Source organism: Protopterus annectens, chromosome 7.part0 (assembly GCF_019279795.1).
Source record: "Protopterus annectens isolate FY-2018-M chromosome 7.part0, PAN1.0, whole genome shotgun sequence".
Classification (NCBI taxonomy): domain Eukaryota; kingdom Metazoa; phylum Chordata; order Ceratodontiformes; family Protopteridae; genus Protopterus; species Protopterus annectens.
Genome location: NC_056739.1, coordinates 1,493,003,666 through 1,493,025,211, shown reverse-complemented (window position 1 = coordinate 1,493,025,211; position 21,546 = coordinate 1,493,003,666). Strand labels below are relative to the sequence as shown.

At 37.0% G+C, this 21,546-nt stretch overlaps 1 protein-coding gene across 1 annotated transcript in view; it reads right to left on the bottom strand.

The window, feature by feature from the left end:
- CPNE9 (copine family member 9) overlaps positions 1-17,730 on the bottom strand; it is a 2,305,657-nt gene extending 2,287,927 nt beyond the window's left edge. The window contains exon 1 of the mRNA XM_044076409.1: positions 17,639-17,730. Within this exon, the coding sequence (XP_043932344.1) occupies positions 17,639-17,730 (92 nt within the window). The remainder of the gene's footprint in view (positions 1-17,638) is intronic.
- Between the last annotated feature and the right edge of the window lie 3,816 nt (positions 17,731-21,546).

Here is a 21,546-nt window from a genome sequence, read left to right as displayed (position 1 = left end):
CATATGCCTAAGGCCCACTATTCTTTTTGTAAGGAACCTCTGTGGACACCAGTTATTGCAAGTGGCTGGACATGTACATACTAAAGGGGGCACTGTGCACTATAATGGGCCCAATGAGAGCTGAGTAAAGTCAGACAATGACCTCTCTGGACCTAGACATTGTCCCTTTATTTATAAGCTGCATAATATAGAAGGGCTTACACATGACAGTGAGCATGTGTTGGCTGAAACTAGGTTACTGTCAACATAAGTGCCCAAGTAGCTGACTACTGGGGCTACTCTAGCCAAGTCTTCCTAAAAGAATAATGACATCCTGTATCCAAATAAAAAATTGGGAGACAGTCATTTATAAGCTACCTCTGTCCATAAGTGACATGTGTGTCAGCCCCATGTAAATTTCCTATTCCCCATACACTGGTCTAGATTGTACTTAAATTGAGTAATAGACAAACTCAACTTCACTCGGATGGGAAGCCTGTTCTATAAGAGGTGCACACATCTGTTTCTCTAGCATGTTCTGTTTAAATCACAGACAAAATGCAGGTCCTTAGACCTTGTATTTCTGGTACTGTTTGAGTTATGAATATGCAGAAGATTCATAAGTGTGGGGTTTGTGGATGCCTTCTAAGCCAGACAGATTACACCTCAGCAATCCATGGGAAACTGACTAGAGGTGAAAGGGCTTTAAGGCACTCTGTGTAAGGCAGATTTGTCTCATATTGTATTCCTTTTGTAAAGAACCTCTTGCGGTCACTCTAGGTGCTGCATATGCTTGGTCAGGTACATACCGAAGGGAGCACTGTACTCTATGATTGGTCTGATAAGGGCAGATTACAGTGAGATAATGACCTCTTTGGACCTAGATACCATAACCTTACTTATAAGTTGAGCAACACAGAATGCTTTTCTCACCACTGTGGCCACATAATGGTCAAATGTAAGGCTAATGTCTATGTGCATACCCAGATCCCTGACCACTGCGTTGCCTCTTAGGGACATATTATCAACATGGTAATTAGCTTGAATGGTTGACTTCCTAAAGGGTACATTTATGCACTTCTTAGCATTAAGTTTAAGACCATAGCTTTGGCACCATTTGTTAGTCAGAAATAAGACCTTTTGAAGAATGCTAATGTCTTCAGGGGAAGTTGGTGATAATCCCCAGCTTGCAATCTTCTGCAAACCTAGTCAGTCATAAAACTTCAGCATTTGCTTCCACTTCAGAGAAATAGATGTCAAAAAGGAGTTGGCCCAATACTTATCCCTGGGGGGACTCTGCTAATGACTAGCCTCTTGGTGGAGGTGGCCTTGCCTATTTTGACCTCCTGGGTTCTATCAAGTGAGCCAGTTCCCTATCCAGAGGCTGATAAAAGCGTTTATTACTAATTTAATGAGCTTGTCTATAATGCCTGAAAAGGGTATAGGATAAAAAGCCTTGGCCAGGTCAACATAAATTGTGTGCAGTCTTGCCCTCATCCATTGCTTTGGTGAGCCTCTCAAAGAAGTCCACCTGATTTAATTGGCATGAACTTCCTTTAAGAAAGCCAAACTGTGATAGATCCAGAGTTTCAGGTTACTTATGTCCTCATTTATCATGTCTATAATGATTCTTTCCATGGCCTTACATATGAGGCTGGTCAGACTTATGGGCCTGTAATTACCTGCTCAGTTGTTGCACCTCCTTTGTGCAGGGGAATGAATGTGGCCTTCTTTCATTCCTTGGACATAAAGCCTAACTGTAGACTCCAGTTGAAAAGTGAGCCTCCCAGGATGTTATCAGGGCCCATCAATGCAGTGTTTTTTGGCCTTGGAAAGTGCACTGAAAACATATTCCTTAGTAATAGATGGGAGGATTCTGGTATGCGGCATTTCCTTTGGCTATCAGGGGGGGTGCGAGGAGAAATTTGAGTTGAACCTGTCAGTCAAAAGGTTGGCAAGGGCCTCTGGCTCTGTTTGGGTGATGCCATTTACGATAAGTTCTGCACATTGTTGCATATTTCCCTTAAGGTTCCGGACATAGTTGTAGAAAGCTTTATGGTAGTCCTTTGCCTGAGAAGGTATTTTTGTCTTCAAATTTAGGCTTTGAAGTATTAATTAACCCTCTTAGCTGCCTGTTCAGATTGGTCAGGGGGTTTTAGTATGTTAGGCTTTGCTTCTCCTAAGCTTGACCAAATTTTTTTCTTTTGTTATATAACCAACTGAAGTTGTGATTGACTAGGTTGGCCTGTCTTTTGAGTTTGTCTTATCCTTAATTAGAGTGGGCACAGCTCGCTCTATACAACTATCAATATGGCTGTACAGGGATTTTGTAAACAGCTCAGTACATGTTAAGATGTTTACTGTGTTTAGGGTGCTTTAAATTTAGCCAAGGTGTTGCTTAGTACAGATAGGTTAGCTTTGGGATAGTTCTTAAATGTTTTTGATTTCACTGGGTCCTCAGATTCAATTTTTTTCTTTCAAGCAACATGGCCTTATGGTAATTTCTGATAAGTGTGGACTTTATATTGGGTTAGAAGCATCACTCCCCCATGTTTGTGTATACAAGTTCAAGGATGTTTGTACCCCGAGTAGGACCAAATGTTCCAGGATGTTAGTATTAATGAAGTTTAGGATTTGCTGGGCTTGTGCATTAGAAGTGGTGTAGGATTCCCAAGCTACAGAGGGGTAGTTCAGATCCTCCATGAAGATAGTATTGGGTTGAGCAGTGAGAGACTATAATACACTGAGATGGGTATCGTTGGATTCTGGGAAATGGAGGGAGACCTATAGGCTGCAAATATATGGTACAAGACCCGGTTTATGGTGAGTTGCACATGTATGAGTTCCAGTGGGTCATACACATTAACTAGTCTGGATGTGAGGTTGTTTTTAATATAGAGTGAGACTCCTCCACTTTTAGTTCTCCCCTGTACAGTAGCTGGTCTAAAGGTGTGAAAGGCATTATAATCTTGCACTTCCAGGGTACTCTCCCTGACTTTAAACCATGTCTCTGTTACTATACAGATGTCTACACTCTCTACTGAGATGAAAGCTTGCAGGAAGTAGAATTTCATTTTTAAGACTTCTAGCATTGAGCTATACCACCTTCAGAGATTCCTTCATAGGATCAGTTAAGTCAAGAGGTTTATCTGCTTAAGATTGCCTAAAAAAGGCACTATGGGGGTGGAAAAGATCTTTACCAATATCTAAAAGTCTAAAGGCGATAAGTGAAGACCATCCCTGGCAAAGCAATGTGATCTGTCAGCCATGTCCTTCCAGGCCATCAAATATTGTACTCCCTTGGACTGACCCCAGAAGATAAGCCAGTTGTTAAAATCATCATTTTCTGTTGATAACATGGCATCATCCTTGGAGAAGGTAGTATGCTGCTCACTGCTAGGCTCATACCTGCCTGAGACACATAATCAGCGAGCTTGATCATGTCTTGCTTCATATTGTGTAGGGAGGCATGTCTCAGGTCATTAGCACTCACTTGGACTATGACAGAGTAATACTGGCACATTTTGTTCAATGACTTGAATGACTGTGTGACTTGATCAGTCCTAGGGTCGGACAGGCAACTAACCGTTTCTCACTCCTTACTCAGTCTGGAGAGGGGGACATCTGTATGCCTCACAACAGAATCAGCAATGACCATGAAATTTGATTGTGCACTGGTTTGCCTTAAGGGCTTGGCATTAAAGGCATTGGATACAATGTTACTATGTATAGCTGTGGGTGGTGTTTTAACGGAATGTTTACGCAATGGCTGAGGACCCTTTTTTTGATTGTGTTGTGCAGGAGGTCTTAGAGTTTTAGGAAGGTTGCCAGCATAAGTAGTTTTAGGTGTAGGGTCTTTACATTGTGCAGAAGGCATGGTGCAAGTGCCACTCACAACTTCTATAAGATAAGTTTTGGTTGTGTAAGAGAGTTTTGCCTCCACTGTTAAAGTGTATTTACACTTCTTGCATACTTGCCAATGTGATAACTCTCAGCAGTAGTCAATTTTCCAAAAGAAACAATAATCACTTTGTGACATTTAGTTTTAGTCCATAACTTTGACACCAGTTATTCATTTGGGATGATCCCTCCTATAGGATAGCTGAGTCCTTGGATGACTCAGTGACTGCTCCCACCCTGCAGTCATCTGCAAATTTGGTTAGCTATAGGCCCCTGACATTTGCTTTGACATCTGAGAAGTAGATGCCAAACAAAAGTGCTCTGGCACATAGCCCTGTGGGATCCACTCATGACAGGCCTTTCAGTTGAGGTGGCAAACCCTATCATGACTTCTGTTGTCCTATCTGCGAGCCAAGTTCTAATCCACAGGGTGACAAAGGGGTTCAGTCCTAGGTTGTAAAGCTTGTCCACAATGCCTAAGTGGAGTACAGTGTCAAAGGCATTGGTGAAGTCAAGGTAGGCAGTATGCACTGTCTTCCCTTCATCCATTGCTTTGTTGACTTTTTTGAAGAAGTCCACTAGGCTGAGTATACATGGCCTGCCCTTGACAAAAACAAATGGTATACCCTTTTTAATTAGTTCCATGATAATTATTTAAATAGCTTTACATATGAGGCTGGTCAGAACTATGGGACAGCAATTGTCAGATCTTATATAAAACTTTTATAAATTTTGTGTGTATAGATATATATATATATATATATATATATATATATATATATGTTTCTTTACTGTCTATTCTAATAATGTATGTAACTATTAATAAATATAGTTAATATTTATGTTAAATGTTTGCTAATAAAACACAAAAAATTATAAAAGTTTTATATAACATCAAATATTTTTTAGTAAGTTATATATGGTAAAGTTAATAGAAATGAAAGTTATGTTGTAATCCTTAGTTATGGAGGAACACAGCATTTTACTTGACAAAGAATGAAAGTAAGATGCAAAAATAAAGGAGTGTTAAACAACTGTTTTTAAAAAGAAAACTGTATATATATAAGTTGTTTTAGAGAGTAGGTTTTTAAAGTTTGGTAACTGTGAGACAGGAACAGATTTAAAACAGTACTGCAATGTCACATTTAGTATTGGGTTAAAGAAGATGTTGAAATAATATTCAACAATTGATTTTAACATTGATTAATGAACGCTGTGATTATATATTTAATTGAATGATTAAGCAATCTGTAACCAGTATAAAATAAGTGGTTAGAAGTACACAAAGTATCTTGACAAAGCCTGGGAGGTCCCGGGTGAAAGCGCTTGAGGAAACTTTGTTGTCGTGGATTTATTTGGTGCTTATGGTGCTTATGTTCTTAGTTTTATGAAGTGTGCAGTTTCGTATGTGAAGAAGGCACAATAAACATTTTATATCCAAGCTGCTGGACCATTCAGAACTTTATTTGTTAGATAGGTACTTTGAAGCAGTGGGCATTGTTTAAAAAGGGCACAATGGGAAGTGTACGATTTTTTTAGCTGATTTACAAAAGCTTAGAGGGGACAGATGCATACTATCCCTAGCTAGTAGCGTGGTATCATTCTTGAAGAAGGTAGAGTGCTGTTCATTGCTAGGCTCATACCTGCCTGGGTCACACAGTCAGAGCTCTCCATCAAGTATCTCTTCATTTAGTCGAGGGAGGTGCATCTCAAGTTATTAACACTCACATGCACTATGATTGAGTCATAATGGTACTGTGTTTTGATTAAATGACTTTTCAGTCAAAGGTACTTTCAGTCAAATATAGTCTTGATCACTTCTGTCACCTGATATACGTGTAAGCAAAATGAACCTGCCACCAAATGTGAATTACATTATTAAAAAAAAAATATATATATATATATATATATATGTGTGTGTGTGTGTGTGTGTGTGTATGGGTCTACTTCTAAATTTCAAAGTTTCAAAACGTCGACTTTCTTATGGTTGAGACCATAAGACTGAAGTTTTGAAATTCCAAAATTTAAATAAAAAAAATATTTTTTTTTATGTTTTGAAACCCCACACCCCCTGCTAATTAAATATACAAACTCCAAGATCATGCTACAGCAAGGAAAACCGTAAAAATACCATTGTTCACTGTACGACAAGCTCCATTTAAACAGTTCAAAGTTTCAAAACTTCGATCTTACGGTCTCGACCATAAGAAAGTCAATGTTTTGAAACTTCAAAATTTAGAAGTAGACCCATATACATACAGACATATATACATACAAACACACACACACACACACACACACACACACACACACACACACACACACACACACACACACACACACACATATACATTTATAATATATCATTCCAGAAAACATACTAGGACAAAGTACCTTTTTTCTTTTGAACAAAATACTCCTCTCCTTACCTATACTCTTCTACCTTTCAGAATCCACAATCACCGCATCTCCTACCTTTCTGCACCTTCTTGTTTCTTTCTTCATTGCTACTTCCCACTACCTGACATCTATAAAATACAGATTCCTGTACTTAATTTTACTACTGTTCAGCATATCGTCTATTCTTCTCCTCCTACTGTGCCTTCTTTCATCCTGCCATGATTCAATACTGTATCGCAACATCTCTCCAACTCTGTCTCAACCACCTATCCATACTTGCTCTTTACACTCTCCACACATTGCACCAAAGCTATTTATTATTGCATCTTACCTTTATTCCAAATATAGGCTAATTACTTGCACTTCAACTCAAAACAAAATAAAATTAGGTGCAAGAATCCTCTCCAAAAAACAAGTATACGTTTTTTCCCAATATACAAAAGTCCTTCTAGGAAGAGATATTCTCCCTAATCCTAGCCCGACCTATCACAGTGAATGCAAAGATAATTCTTCTCCACATACTTCTGTAACCCAGCAACAGCCCATCCCCAACTCTGGTGATCTAGTTTTTTCTGCAATAAATGTTAGAAGTATAAGAAATGAAACGTCTGAACTACATGCCTGGATTACCCTACATAAGCCTCATGTTCTTGCTGTAACTGAAACTTAGCTTAAACCCAGCAGAAACAACTCTGAAGGTATACCTCCTGGGTATAATATCATCAATAATAACTGTATAAAGAGGAAAGGTGGTGGTATTGCTTTATTTCCCAATACCTACCACGTTTTCCCTTACCAACACCAAAATGCAGTCCAGCAGATCTTCTTATTGCTTTCCCCAAAATAAACAATTATAAACAAATATGCATTACTGTCCTTTATATCATTCCTGGCAACAATACAGCTATACTGCAAGATATCTTACATTGGATATCTTAACATTTCCACAAGAAAAATATTACTAGGTGATGTGAATTTCAATTGGTTGGACATAAATTCTAATCCCCTACATCTACCATGAACTTATATGGTTTCACACAACTAATTAAAATCCCCGCACATTATAGCAAGACATCAAATTCTCTATTGGACTGGATCCTAGTATCAGACCTTAGCAAATACTCCACCACAGGTACAATATCAGACTCTCTCAGTGATCATTTCCCAGTCAATATGACTAGACACCTCACACATCCAGCTAAACAGCATATTTATAAAACAACACATAACTTTTTCAAGTTTAACCCATAAATGTTCATTACTACACTATCATCTATTAACTGGAACATCCTAAAAATTCTCCCCTTAGATGATACTGTAAATGAATGCAATACAACTTTTATAAATATACTAAATAACCTTTTACCTCCTAGAGGGATGAGACTGAAAACAAATAATGCAGTTTGGCTATCCAAAAAGAGTAGAATGCTAATGCAGGATTGAGAAAAAGCATGAAAAGAATGGCAAAAATATAAAACTCCTCAATAGCTTGAAAACATCAGAATGCTTCGCAATCATACTTAAAAGCAAATAATTAAAGACAAAAAACAATACTATAATAATTTTCAAAATAATACTAAACATAACCCTAAAAAATTTTGGACATCTATTAAAGAAATCTTACATTCTGGTCAAAAATTCAACCTAAACCCTCTCCTGATAACTCATCACTTGGAACTGTAAAACAGTTCAACTCTTATTTTATAGGTAGCATAGCATCTCTAACCAATGATTCCTTAACATCTAATGCCAACCCTGCCTGAAATCCATGTGTGATACCTCTCAAATGTCCAGAATTTTGCAGAATGTCCAGATAGTGCTTCTTATTTTTGGTCTATTCCTCATAAAATCTGTGATTTTCTGGCAAGTCATTGAAGACTGAAGTCAAAAAATAATACTAAATAATAACAGACATTTGAGCTTCAAACTTTATATACTTCAGAAAATATATAATAATATAAAATCTGTCATTTTTGTAACTTTCTAAGTTTATGGAAGCAATATTTAAAATCTGTCTCTATTTTTGGACCTTTGTCCCTCCATTTTTTCTGGCCTTGTCCAGATTTCTTGCTTTGAGAGGTTGAGAGGTATGCCACATATCATCACATCCAGTTTCACCTTCAAACCTGTGCCCACATACTTTATAAAATGACTCTTAAACAAACTTAAACCATGTTCTTCTTCAGCTGATAACCTTCCAAGTGATTACCTAAAAATAGCAGCCAATAGCATTGCTTATCCTGTCTCAATCCTTATAAATAGGTTAAATCCAGGAATTCCACTTTCTCTGTCTCTGGAAAAAAGTTACACATCATCCTTCTGCACAAAGGAGGAAATTCAACAGACATCAATAACTTTAGACCTTTAACAATATTATTTCCTCTCACCAAAACACATGAAAAATGTATTCAAAAACAATTGCTAGACTATCTCCTGGAGGAAAAACTCCTATCCCCTACACAACATGGCTTCTGTCCTTCACATACTACTAGCACTGCCCTTCTAACTTACATAAACACTGTCAATAAAGATAGAGATAATGGCAAACTAATCTCTTTTTTTTTTATTTCTAGACTGGTCTAAAGCCTTCAACACAGTTTGTTACAGCAAACTTCTTCTTCAAATGTCTTCACTAGGTCTCTCTCAACCCACCCTACTGTGGTTCAAAAGCTACCTGTTCAATAGGTATCAGAGGTAAAATGGCACTCTATGCTGTCTCCTTACCACCCAGGCACCACTGTTGTACCACAAGGCTCTTTCCTTGGTCCCCTCCTCTTTAACATTTTCACCAACACACTCTATACTTCCACACAACAGGCCACCCTAATACAATACACAGATTCCACTTGCATTTGCACATCTGATGATGTGGTACACCTCCAAAAAATTACTCGGGAAGCTTTAGCAACCACTGAAACATGGCTTCATAACTCGCAACTCATGCTCAACCCAAAAGATCAAACTACTATTTTTTTTTCCTAAATGCCTTTCTTATGAAAAAACTAAATTTAAAATCCTCTCGCTTGATAATATAACCACTGAAGTCAGTTGTCATAGGAAACTATTAGGGATGATAATGGATGATAATCTTACATTTGACCTGCATATACAAATTTGTGTAAGAAAAACTCATCAAAAACTAGGGATGCTTTACAGAGCCAAATACTTTCTCACTGATGCAACTAAAACTATACTTGCCACAACTTATTTCCTCCTGACCCATCTTTATGGTGCTATCATCACTATCCTCCAAGCTTCAAAAAAACTGAAATGAACAATGCTATACAGAAGTTGCTAGATCTGCAACACATTCCCCTTTCAGAACCCACCACTGTATAACACTGAAAGGCCTAAACTGATTAGAACTGCCACATCAACTAACATATACATGACTTCGTACCACCTGTAAAATTATCCAACATCCATCTGCCTGTCCGCACTAAAAACATTCAACACAATTATGTTCCCAGTTGGCCATTGCGATCCAGTGACCAAAAACTCCTGTCTGTCTATATAAACCTAGCAAATTTGCAGGATATTATCTATACTCGTACAAGGTTGCTAAGGCCTGGACCTCCTTACATGTATCCATCAGGTCTATACCCACCCTCCTTTCTTTAAAACCACTCTGAAAGACTTCCTAGCTAAAATCTGTCTCTGTTCTTGCTCAAAACTGGGATAACTTATTACAGTGGCTGCCAAAGAAGCAGTTACTAGAAAATTTAAAATTTTTTTAAATGTATTTATTTGTTTACTGGGAAAGTTCAACTTGGAATGAGCCAATTTTCAGCGGAGGTCCAGGGAGAAATGCTCCAGATGCATGCCTTTGTAACGTGGGAGGAAACCAGAGCACCCAGAGGAAACCCACACAAATGCAGGGAAGACATGTAGACTCCACACAGAAGGCACCCCAGCCGAGAATCGAACTGGAGAACCTCTTGCTGTAAGGTGACAATGCTACTGCTGCACCACTGTGCCATCTGCAGTGATGCACAATGATTGAAATGGGAATCAAAATCTAAACCAACCATATTAAAATTTGTGAATATCGTAACAGAGATAAAGCAACTGGAATTAATATCTTTAGAAAAGGGTAGGAGCAAACTACATAGGGAAAATGGGAATTGTGGGAACAATACATACAGGGGAGAAATGAGGTTTAAAAGAAGGTACAACTTAAATGGACTCTGTAATGTTTGACTGAAAATGATTGAGTAGATTATAAGTGATGTATAATGTTTGCAACTGGGAATGTGTCAATATGGTTTGTGATTTTAAATGGTTGCAACTAGGTTAGCATCAGTGTGGTTTGTTTTCTTTATACAAATGTATGATTGCCTATGTCATAAGTGATGGTTTAATAAAGATTTTTCTTGTTATAAAAAAAAAAAAAAAAAACAGGATAACCTATATCCCTAAATGTGAAACTTTGCATTTCTTATACCTCATTTCTCTCCCTTCTTCACTTACTTCTTTACTGCTATCTAATTCTCATCTCTGATTTTCTCTCTAAATATACCATAAGCCTTTTTTTCCTTCACTTCATATTGCAATTCCTATTTGTATTACACTACTTACCTTTAATTTTTCTACCAACTATCTAAAATTTCTCTAAATATTAAATGATTGCATATACCTTGTATCGATCCTTAACCAATGTTTTGATATTATGTCTAATTTGTTATAATTATTTAAACTGCATATGTTTTTGTTTTATTTTTTGAAGACTGTGACATTATTGTTCTTAAAATGATTTGTAATAATTTGGAGCTTTTCTTCCCAAGCTTCTGCTGAAAATGGACTTCTACCCGGTCGGACTTTCCTGGTAATCAAATGTCAATAAATAAATAACTAAATAAATAAAATATATAGCTATTTATAATATGTGGGTGGGGAGGGGGTCTCCTTAACCCCAGGTGAACCTATCATCTATGAAAGTACCTTATAAATTGCTTTTTAATCTTGAGAATTTTAATTGACATACAGTCTCTTTGTACACCTCAAAAAATCTGTAACTAAGTTACAGTCCCCCATAAAAATTATAACCCTTTCCTGGAATCACTTGGGTTTAACTAGAATTCCATTTAAAATAGTACTAGCCATTGTTTAACACTGCCCCACCCATATGCTTTTTACCGCTGCAATTCTTCCCAGCTGATTGGGTTGGTAAGCATTAACTGTGAACAATGCTCACAAAACCAACAGATGAAACACACCTCACTGTTTAATTCTTTCAAATGTAGAGGAAAAAATATCATACCCAGACTTCAACAACTTAGCATGTTCTCAGCAGAAAGATACATCTCCTGAAGAGAAACTATTTGATAGGCAACGTTTGAATATAATTCAACACCTTGCCTATATAAGCCTAGCCAAATGATACCCTGGCTTTTGCCACCCAAGAAAATTATTTTCCTGTGCCCTGTCAAGCAGAGCCACAGAAGTGATCCCCAGGGTGAATTTCCTATCTCCCATCCAATCATCAAGATTTTTCTTGAAGAGTGCTAATGAGGAGGTTTGTTTGATATAGATAGGTAGTTTGTTCCAGAGTATGGGAAGTCTCTGAGACAGGAATCTATCCCTTCAGCATGTTCTGTTTATTGTGGTGACAAGGTTTAGGTCCCTAGAGTGTGTAGCTTGGAAGGATTGGGATTTCATTACGTGGAGCATGTCCAACAGCTCTGGGTTTGACATTGCTTTGTATGTTAGGCAGAAAAATAAAATAAGCTTAGTGGAACAATATTTTTTTCTACAGACTTCTAACCATGGCATTCTATTTCTTTAGCACTGGATGCAGATCACTATCCCTCCTCAATACTTAAATAGCCAAAGGCATGAATAGTTTCAAGTCACAGGGCTGGGGGAGGGTAATTTGAAATAGATATAAATCCATTTACAATAACCATTCTGACAAATTGCACTTTCTGTAGTCTTTGACAATCAGTAAAACATACAGTAATATATATAATAATAATATAAATGAGTTGAATATTTTAAAATATTTCAGCTAAATCATCCATCCATCCATCCCCACCAGTGCACCTAAGGCAAACATTGCTAGAAATTGTGCTATAAAAATGTAATCCTAGAATATACAGAATATCCATATAAACTATTTTAGTGAAACTACTTTAATGAAAATTTTAAAACTATTTTCATCAATAATTATACATTATCCTGTATCTATGTGCTTCCAATGCATAATTTGTGTCAAATTAAAAAAAAAAAAAAGCCATGTACATTGCAAATCTGGGATGTAAGATCAGACAAGGTACAGAACCTTGTGATAATTGTACCAGTTTCTCTCCAGAAACCATTGTAAAACTGTGTTAATCAACCACAGTAGCTATTAATCATAACTCCATTCAATAAATTAACCTTCCAGTGGTGTCATAAATGTGATAAACTGATAAGAATGGTATTAGGAGGACTATAATAAAATGGAAAAATATTACCTTTTCCCATAAGAAAACTATATGGGAAGTGAACAAGCTGTATAAAAACGGTATCATTTTTTTAAGTATTTAAGTAACTGTATCAAATATAAAAGTAAACAAAGCTACATTATAATTGCCTTTTTTGCAAAATGCAACATTCAGAAGTGTAAAATGGTGCATAACTGCATTTATAACAGTAAAAATGTAGTACATTTTCATAGTCAAAGTAAGTCTTATGTCACAAATATTTGTACTGCTGTAAAGTTTGCTGTTTGAAGAGTCTGGCTTGATATCATGATGATGATGATGTCTTAATTGGATAGTTACTTACTAGGATTTATATTCACCTCAGAAGATGTATGGAAACAAGATAGCATCATCTAAAATTCAGACTAAACCCACAGGAAATCCACTTTGAGGGATTTTAGGAGACTCTTGGAACATATCAGCTAGCTAATGGAATTTATGCAACTTACCTTTTGAAGCAGACTTTCAGAGAAACAGTTCAAGCCATGTTATACTCCCTGTAAGGACTCTGCAAATGCTGTTATGAACTAAAAAGTCAGAGATAGTGGGGGCCGAATGCATCTATTAGCCAAAAGAAGATAGTTGTTAGTGTAGGCATGAAACACTTTTTTTCTGAACAGTATCAGTTTGAAAGTGTTATTTTTAATTCTTTGTGCAAGATCTGTACTGCTTGTGTAATTTGTCAAGAAAGTACTTTAATTAAAGTATTTTATTGCCATATATTTCCCCAACATTTAGTGGTTATGGCTGATACTTTTCTTCTGAACTTAAGGGTTAATGCATTTACTAGGACTTGTTACTGTATGATGTCCCACTGTGAAGAGGTAATTGTTACCATTAGAATTATTAAAGGTTGGCTTATTTTGAATGTAAGTAATAAGGTATGTACTTACTTTGTTAGTTTTACTTGGCATAAGTAGTAAGGTATGTTTTCAATTTCTTAGTTTTTATTAACTAGTGACGTGCGTACCATAAACTTGAAATGGACTGCAGTGGTGCCACACACAATTTATCCCTTTCCATATGCATATTGTATAAATGTGTGTCAGGTTTCACTGACTCCTGGTAAGACTGTACTGGGAGGTATCAGACACAGTTTGAAGTGGCTGAAATCCTTGGAAACCAGTGGTTATAACTATGATCTGTAACTGCATTGTAGATCCTATTTGGGTGTGGCAGATCATGGCAATTACCCAAGGCATTACGCTCCTTAAGGCCAAATACTTTTTTAATATTAATGAGTAACAGTGGTGGGATTCAAATCAACATATGACTATTTCTGCTAAACTCAAATATCGATGGCAACTGTGTGCAGCTAAAGCCTATCGCCACTGTCTGTCACATAGTAATTGGTAGGCAGTAACTGGATTTTGTAAGTTGCACTTCCATAGATTGCAAAACAGTTATGAATACCAACAAATGTGTGTACCCTTGCAGGCACAATTTAAAAAGTCAGTAGTATTGCTTTCCCAACTGTTATTTTATTTTCAAGATAGATAGGGAAGTTAGAAAAAATGCAAAAAGTGAGTTCTGTGGAGTATGGAAAAATGGTAGTGTCACAAATAATGGAGTACAAAACCAAGAGAATTTCAGAGGCTGGGAAATCTAAGGATGGCATAAAAGCAGATCTATGTGAAACTGAAATTCAGTCTTCTAAAACTGGAGACAACCATACAGTAGCCGTAAGTACAGAATATTCAGCAAAGCAACACAGTCTATTCCTAGATAACCTGAGCTACTATTTGGAATTAGTAGGACTAGAGCATCAGTGGCATAACAAGTAGCATATTTGCTTTGGTGCAGAAAGATGTGAGTTCTATTTTCACACCATGTAGATTGGTTACTGACATGGCAATGCAGCATAAGAGGATTGTTATATTCCTGAGTGTGTTGTCCTCATGATGAGATAGTAGACCGAAGTCCCATCTGCTTTAGTTGGTGAAAGGTCAGGTGGATGTAAAAATTCTTACAGCACCTATCAAAAAGAGTTGTGGTGTTGCGGTAGCATTGTCACCTCACAGTAAGACGCTGACCGGTTCGACTCTCAGCTAAAGCGTCTTCTGCTTGGAGACGTGCGTGTATGGGCGTACCTTCATTAAAGGTTGTGCATTAGGGCTGGCAACTCAGCACGTAAAAATCAACTGCCTATCATTAGCGGACCGGAGTTCCACTGTTGCGAACCCTAACCAGGAAAAGCCGAAAGACACAACAACAACAACAACAACCTATCAAAAAGAGTAGGGGTCCTTTATCTAACACAATATAAAAACATTATTTACATATTTACATACTTACAAAATGTACGTATTTAGAGGCACATATATATACCCATTTCTATGTTTGTACTATTTATCATTTTTGTTATAACTGACCCCCACTTATTCTTCTACAATTCTTTTCCCTTTAAACAACATTTCATTCAGCCTTTCATTCTAAACAACCCATATATAAAATGTTATCTACCCTTCTCAAATATTCTTCCTTCTTACTCTTATAATATCCATACATAATCATATTAATATCTATATTTTGTACTTAATCTTCTTAAAAATGTTCTTTTCACACAACTTTGTCCAGAATTTCATCACTCTTTTACATTTAAAAAGAAAATGCCCTGTTGTCGCCACCCCACAAAATAAACACATTCTTTCAACTTTCATTTTATATGGCATATTTTCCTTTACTGGTATTATTTATTACCAGTTGCCAAAGGACATCTTGACACTCTATTATGTTCGTACACCACTTTTTTGTTACTTTAATGGCTTTTATCACTTATTCTGGTACATTTTCTGATGGAGTTACATAATAATATTAATTCATCACATTATTATACCACATCTGTCTGTCTTTCTCTATATCATAATTTTTATTTTCCATGTTAGTATTTTTTCTTGATAATTTTAACTTCTTTGTTTGTGTGTTCTTTTTCTCTTTTTTCTTACACTCATTATCTCCCCAAATGTTTGTATTTTTTTAAACATTTTCACTATTAAATTGTCATTCTCTTCTTTTACCCACTTTAATATTCTATACAAATTTAATGAAGCAGAATAAACTAGATTAAGTAACTCCAACAACCCTTTATCTTCAATAATATACCACATTTATGTTGATGTTAAGCAGTCCAAGGAAACAAACTGGAGGTTTTAGAGTTAAAATGGCAGCTAGTAATGTGTGCTGATAAGCATCCAGGGTTAAATCAAACTGTTTCAATTGACAGTGTGCTGAGGTTAAAGCAATTCAAATTTTTTAATTTTAAAAAAAGTTTTTATAATTTAATAAATATGTTGTTTTGTTTAATATTATTGTAATTTATATGTATTATTCATGTATTGTATATGCATTGTGATTTCATATGCACTGTGGTTTTAAGATGTGTTAACTAGGAATGATATATTTTTTAATGAATTATTTATTAAATTAAAAGATACTTATATTTACATTTATTATTTATTATTTACATTTAACAAGAAACAACAACATTTTTAAAATCATAATTTATTGGTATTACTATTACTTTTAATATAAGTAACTACATGATAGTATAATTAATGTTGAATTACTGATTAGTATATTACATCTAGTTAATACTAAAGAAATTACCATCACATTATGTTCTTACTATTTCATTTAATTTTTTCTAAAATATTTTTTAAAATTTTCAGTATTTTGTTTAATATTACATGTTAAGATTGAATTGATTGTTGCATTTCAAATTTACAGTACACTAATATTTTGATAAATACAAACACTGTCTAACATCTATACCTACATTTTAAAGAATTTTTAAATGGGTTGAAGTACCTTTAAGAAACTCATACTCTGTTTTTTACTAATTGTTTAATTATTTGATTAATGGCATTTTAAAAGTATATAAGGGATGACTAGCAATATGTTAATTGTACTCTGATGATGCCCAGCTTGATGGGTGAAAGCGCTTAGTATCGTTTGTCTGTGGACTTCTTGTTGGTTCTACGTTTTTCGTGTTATTTGAATAAACTGGATATTTTACTAAGACCGGGACTCAAGGTTGCCGTTTCTTTTCAGCTTACAAGTTTACTCAGCACTTTATGACGTTAACTAGGAATGATGTCATCAGTTAGTAAATGTTATTTAAAATTAATTAATTGGGGAGTGATATGTTCTGATGAAGTCCTTGCATAATGTTGGATAAAACGGGCTTAACTATTGTGTAATCCTTTAACAAATGTGTTCTTAGTCTCCATTTGGGGATCTGGTTTTACTTAGTTATTCACTGCTTGTACAGTTCCCTTGCTCATTTTTCTTTGGTTCTATAGGGAATACACCCGAGACAGATTTGGAAATTTCTTTGGTAAAATCTCTCTGGAACCTAGCAACATCAGCCAAATAATTCAGCAGTCTGAGAGCAAATGTCACCAATGCATAAGCCCATTTGCCATATCATGCTCATTGCCATAGATTCCCTGTTAGAGAATGAACAGTGGAACTTTCCTCAGAGAGTTCCTTCTTCGTGCCCACTGCTACCCCCATAGTATCCACTGGAGGACCTTTGTTCCAATGTTTCCTGTCCTTAGGAGGTGCTAAAATTCTGTCTGGTTTCTTGAGTATAGGCTCCACCATGTCAGGCTCCTTCCAAGCCCAATGAGCCATGAGGTCAGTGAGGGGATAAGGAGGTGGTACCAACCAGAACGATGTGAAGCCAGAACCAAAGGCTTCCAAGAACACAGATTAGGTTCATAGGTTCATAGATTAGTTCTAGGCTAACTGTCCTTGATGACCACTTTAAGCCTAGCCAGTTACCCAATGTGAGAATCAAACCCTGCACCTTTTGCTTGTAAGGTAAACACCATAACAATTATGCCAACCTCCCACACTCAGTTGAAGGATCTTGGATAGACAATCTCCCTCACTGTTTCATCAATTCAAGGATCTCACTATAAGTGATTTCTTCTGAGTGGAACTGGGAAGACTCTTCACCCTCATCCAAATCAATGTTTTCCATGAAAGACTCTAGAAATGAGTTTATGTGCTTCTGTTTGCATGGCAGTTTCGTTTAAACAACTTATTTTGGATGATCAGAAGGTTCAAAATCAGACTGGGAGTTAATGTAGCATAGCACCTCAAAATCCCACTGTTCTGAGTGTCACTGTCTGACAGAAAGATGGGAAGAAGAGGCAGAATCCTGCTGGGGTTTGGGTGGCACTGAACTGTATGGAGAAGACTTCTCTCTAGAAATAGCTAGGGCCACATGAAAAGCCTCAAAGACCAAAGTTGCAATAAGCTCCAAGGATCTACCCCTATCCAAGGACAACAGAGACTTTTTTTTCAGAACCAACATGCCTCAACCTCAAAGTTCTGACAATATTAGCATTGAACCATCCCCCCGAACCCTGGTGCTGACACTTCAGCTCTGAGTCTCTTCTAAATCTGAATGCATCAACAGAGATAGAGATGCTATTAGTGTTGAAAGTCATCAGGGCTATTGACCCCAATGAAGGTGCCTCTGTGCAGGTCAGAATGAAAGTGACTTGTTTCACACTGGATGGACCGATACCATAGAAAAGAGTGGATGGTAAGTTGGACCAGTACTTGGCATGTGCTTTCCTGCAGGTTGGAATGAAAGTGACTAGTTTCAACACTGGACTGACCGGTACTGGAGAAAAGAGAAAAAGTTGGACCCATACTCAGCATGTTCTCAGTGGATTGTACCAAGAAAACTGCAAGCTGAGTTTGCATCTTGAGAAATGTCTTCATCTTCTTGTTGACATTCTGTTTTGTAAGACTATGGGATGGTTGGATCAAAGAGGCTACTAAAGGCGGTCTAGAATGTCTTCTTTCTGGAATAATTGGAGACTGGAGCCTTGGGCTCACCAGTTCTGGTGAGAAATGGGGCCAAGGAGATGAGGAACAGAGCTGAGAAACTGTTGGTTTCGATCTCTTAGCTGATTTCAGGTCCAGTCTGACTGGTACTGTCAGATTTGGAGAATGCCTCCACGACTCATCCTTGTCTTTATCTTTTTCCTTGGTTTTGGCTTTGGGTTTTGATTTGTCCAACTTCTTTGCTGAGTAAACACTAGATGATGAAGATGCTTCTGAAGTTGAAGTCCCTGTCTGTGGAGGGAGCAGGTCTTTCATGATTAGTTTCTCCTGTCTGGTTTGGACAGCTCTGACACTGAATGAGGCACAAGACTGGCAATCCAAATTTAAATGGAGAGCGCCCAAACAGTAAACACAAAATGGGGATCTTGTAGGGGCAACTTGTGTCCACATTGAGAGAAATTCTTGAAGCCCTGCAATTCAGCCATCATAAAGCAGAAAACACAGTTTCTAGTTAAGTCCTAATAAAGATAACTGCCTCACCAAAACTGTCTAATGGTATAGAAAAAACACTCAGTCTAACTATATGAAACTGCATACTCTATTTAAAGTATTTCACAACAAAGCTATATTAACAGCATTACTATAATGCCTATCTATCTATCTATCTATCTATCTATCTATCTATCTAATCTATCTACCTACCTATAAAACCCTAAATCTAAACATAACCTAATTCTAATGAACAACAAACACACTGCAACCTAAATAGTAATAGAGAGTGTAAAACTCACGGTAGAGAGAGGGGAAATAACTAGAATTCAAAATGTATATCTGGAAAAGACAAGAGCCCTCAGGAACAAGCCCATTGTCTTCAGGCAGCAATTGAGATCTAAGGTATTAGGATGGAGTACAGAGGGTTATGGGTAGGGGAGAGTCACAGCCCATTGAATCTGAAGACTCTTCAGAGTTGGTGCCGAGGTCATATCTGACAACCCATGTGTCGAATCAGAAGCAAACAGACAACACTGGATGATAGCTTATGTTATTTTATTTATTTATTTATTTATTTATTACCTACCTACTTTGTCTTCATGAGTTAGTCCCACTAGACATAAACTCTTTTCAGGGAGGACTTGCGGTAGTACTCATGCTGAATATGAGAAATTTCACCTATAGAATGGGAACATTTCTCAACTTGTTTCAATAGGTGCTGCAGTCTACTTTGCATTCACTTGAACTACCATCAACTTAACTCAGATGAGACCTCAGTTAAAAAACATCTCATCAGATGTATGGTACCTCATGAATGTAGCCCTCCCCTTATTCTATAATATGTAGACCTCCCTTATTCTATACTATACAACAGCATGGCCAGCAGAAAAAAAAAATAATCCAAATGTGAGAATAGAATCCACAACATTCTCATCTTCCCAGATCAAAAAGCTAGCAAGCATCCTGCTGAGACACTGATACTAACCCTCTTGTCTGGGACTTAGTGTGTGCTCAGTGACAGGCCTTAGTCTCGTTTCTTTATAAATCTTGAATAGTACGTTTTTCTCACAGCCACTGGACATCACCTTAATCTAAATCAAAATGCTAATGCATATTTGTTTCACACAAACTCTTGTTCCACATTCATTTTTTCAATAAAATGTTATTGAACTTGGATAATTAATACAACTTCAAGAAATACAGTCATAATAAAGAGGCAATGTAATCCAGTAATGTTTAACTTCTTTAGGTTGAATCAACTGTCTTCTTCTTCTTCTTTCGGCTGCTCCTGGTTAGGGGTCGCTACAGCAGATCAGCTGTTTCCATTTCTTCCTGTCCTCTGCATCTTGCTCTGTTACACCAACTGCCTGCATGTCCTCTCTCACCACATCCATAAACCTTATCTTAGGCCTTCCTCTTTTCCTGTTCCCTGGCAGCTTCATCCTTATCATCTTTTTCCCAATATACTCTGCATCCCTCCTCAGCACATGTCCAAACCAATGTAATCTTGCCTCTCTGGCTTTGTCTCCAAACCTTCCAACCTGGGCTGACCCTCTAATATACTTATTCCTAATCCTGTCCACCCTTGTCACACCCAGTGCAAATCTTAACATATTCAACTCTGCCACGTCAAGCTCTGATTCCTGCCTTTTTGTCAATGTCACTGTCTCCAACCCGTATAACATAGCTGGTCTCACTACACTCTTGTAGACCTTCCCTTTCACTCTTACTGGTACTCGTCTGTCACAAATCACTCCTGACACTCTTCTCCACCCACTCCATCCTGCCTGTACTCTCTTCTTCACCTCTCTTCCACACTCACCATTACTCTGAACTGTTGATCCCAAGTACTTAAACTCATTCACCTTTGCCACCTCTACTCCCTGCATCCTCACCATTCCTCTGTCCTCCCTCTCATTCACACACATATATTCTGTCTTAGTCCTGCTGACCTTCATTCCTCTTCTCTCTAGAGCATATCTCCCCCTCTCCAGGGTCATCTCCACCTGTTCACTACTCTCACTACAGATCACAATGTCATCTGCAAACATCATAGTCCACGGGGACTCCTGTCTAATCTCATCTGTCAACTTGTCCATCACCATTGCAAATAAGAAAGGGCTCAGGTATATTTTGGCAGGGAATGCTTTGATCAATTTTTTCAAACTTCATCACAGCTTGGCAAGTGTTTTTTTTCAGGTTTTCTCACTTCGAGATTGCTGTCCCTTGGATCACAAGCAGGACATAATGATGTAATTTAAAGTGAATTTTGCTCTTTCAAGTGAATGTAGTTTATACGTTAGGATATATAACTAAGGGGGTGAATGGTGCAAATGACGTTTCACCAGCAAAAAGATATATATATGTTTTTTTCTTTGTTCTAATGTTTTGCTGTGTTTTTAGTACTTTTTTGATATTGCAAAGCACTGGATTAGTATATTCATTTTGCTACACCTTTTACAGGGGCAATTTGTGTTGTGCTTTTAAGTTGCAAGCAATATGATAA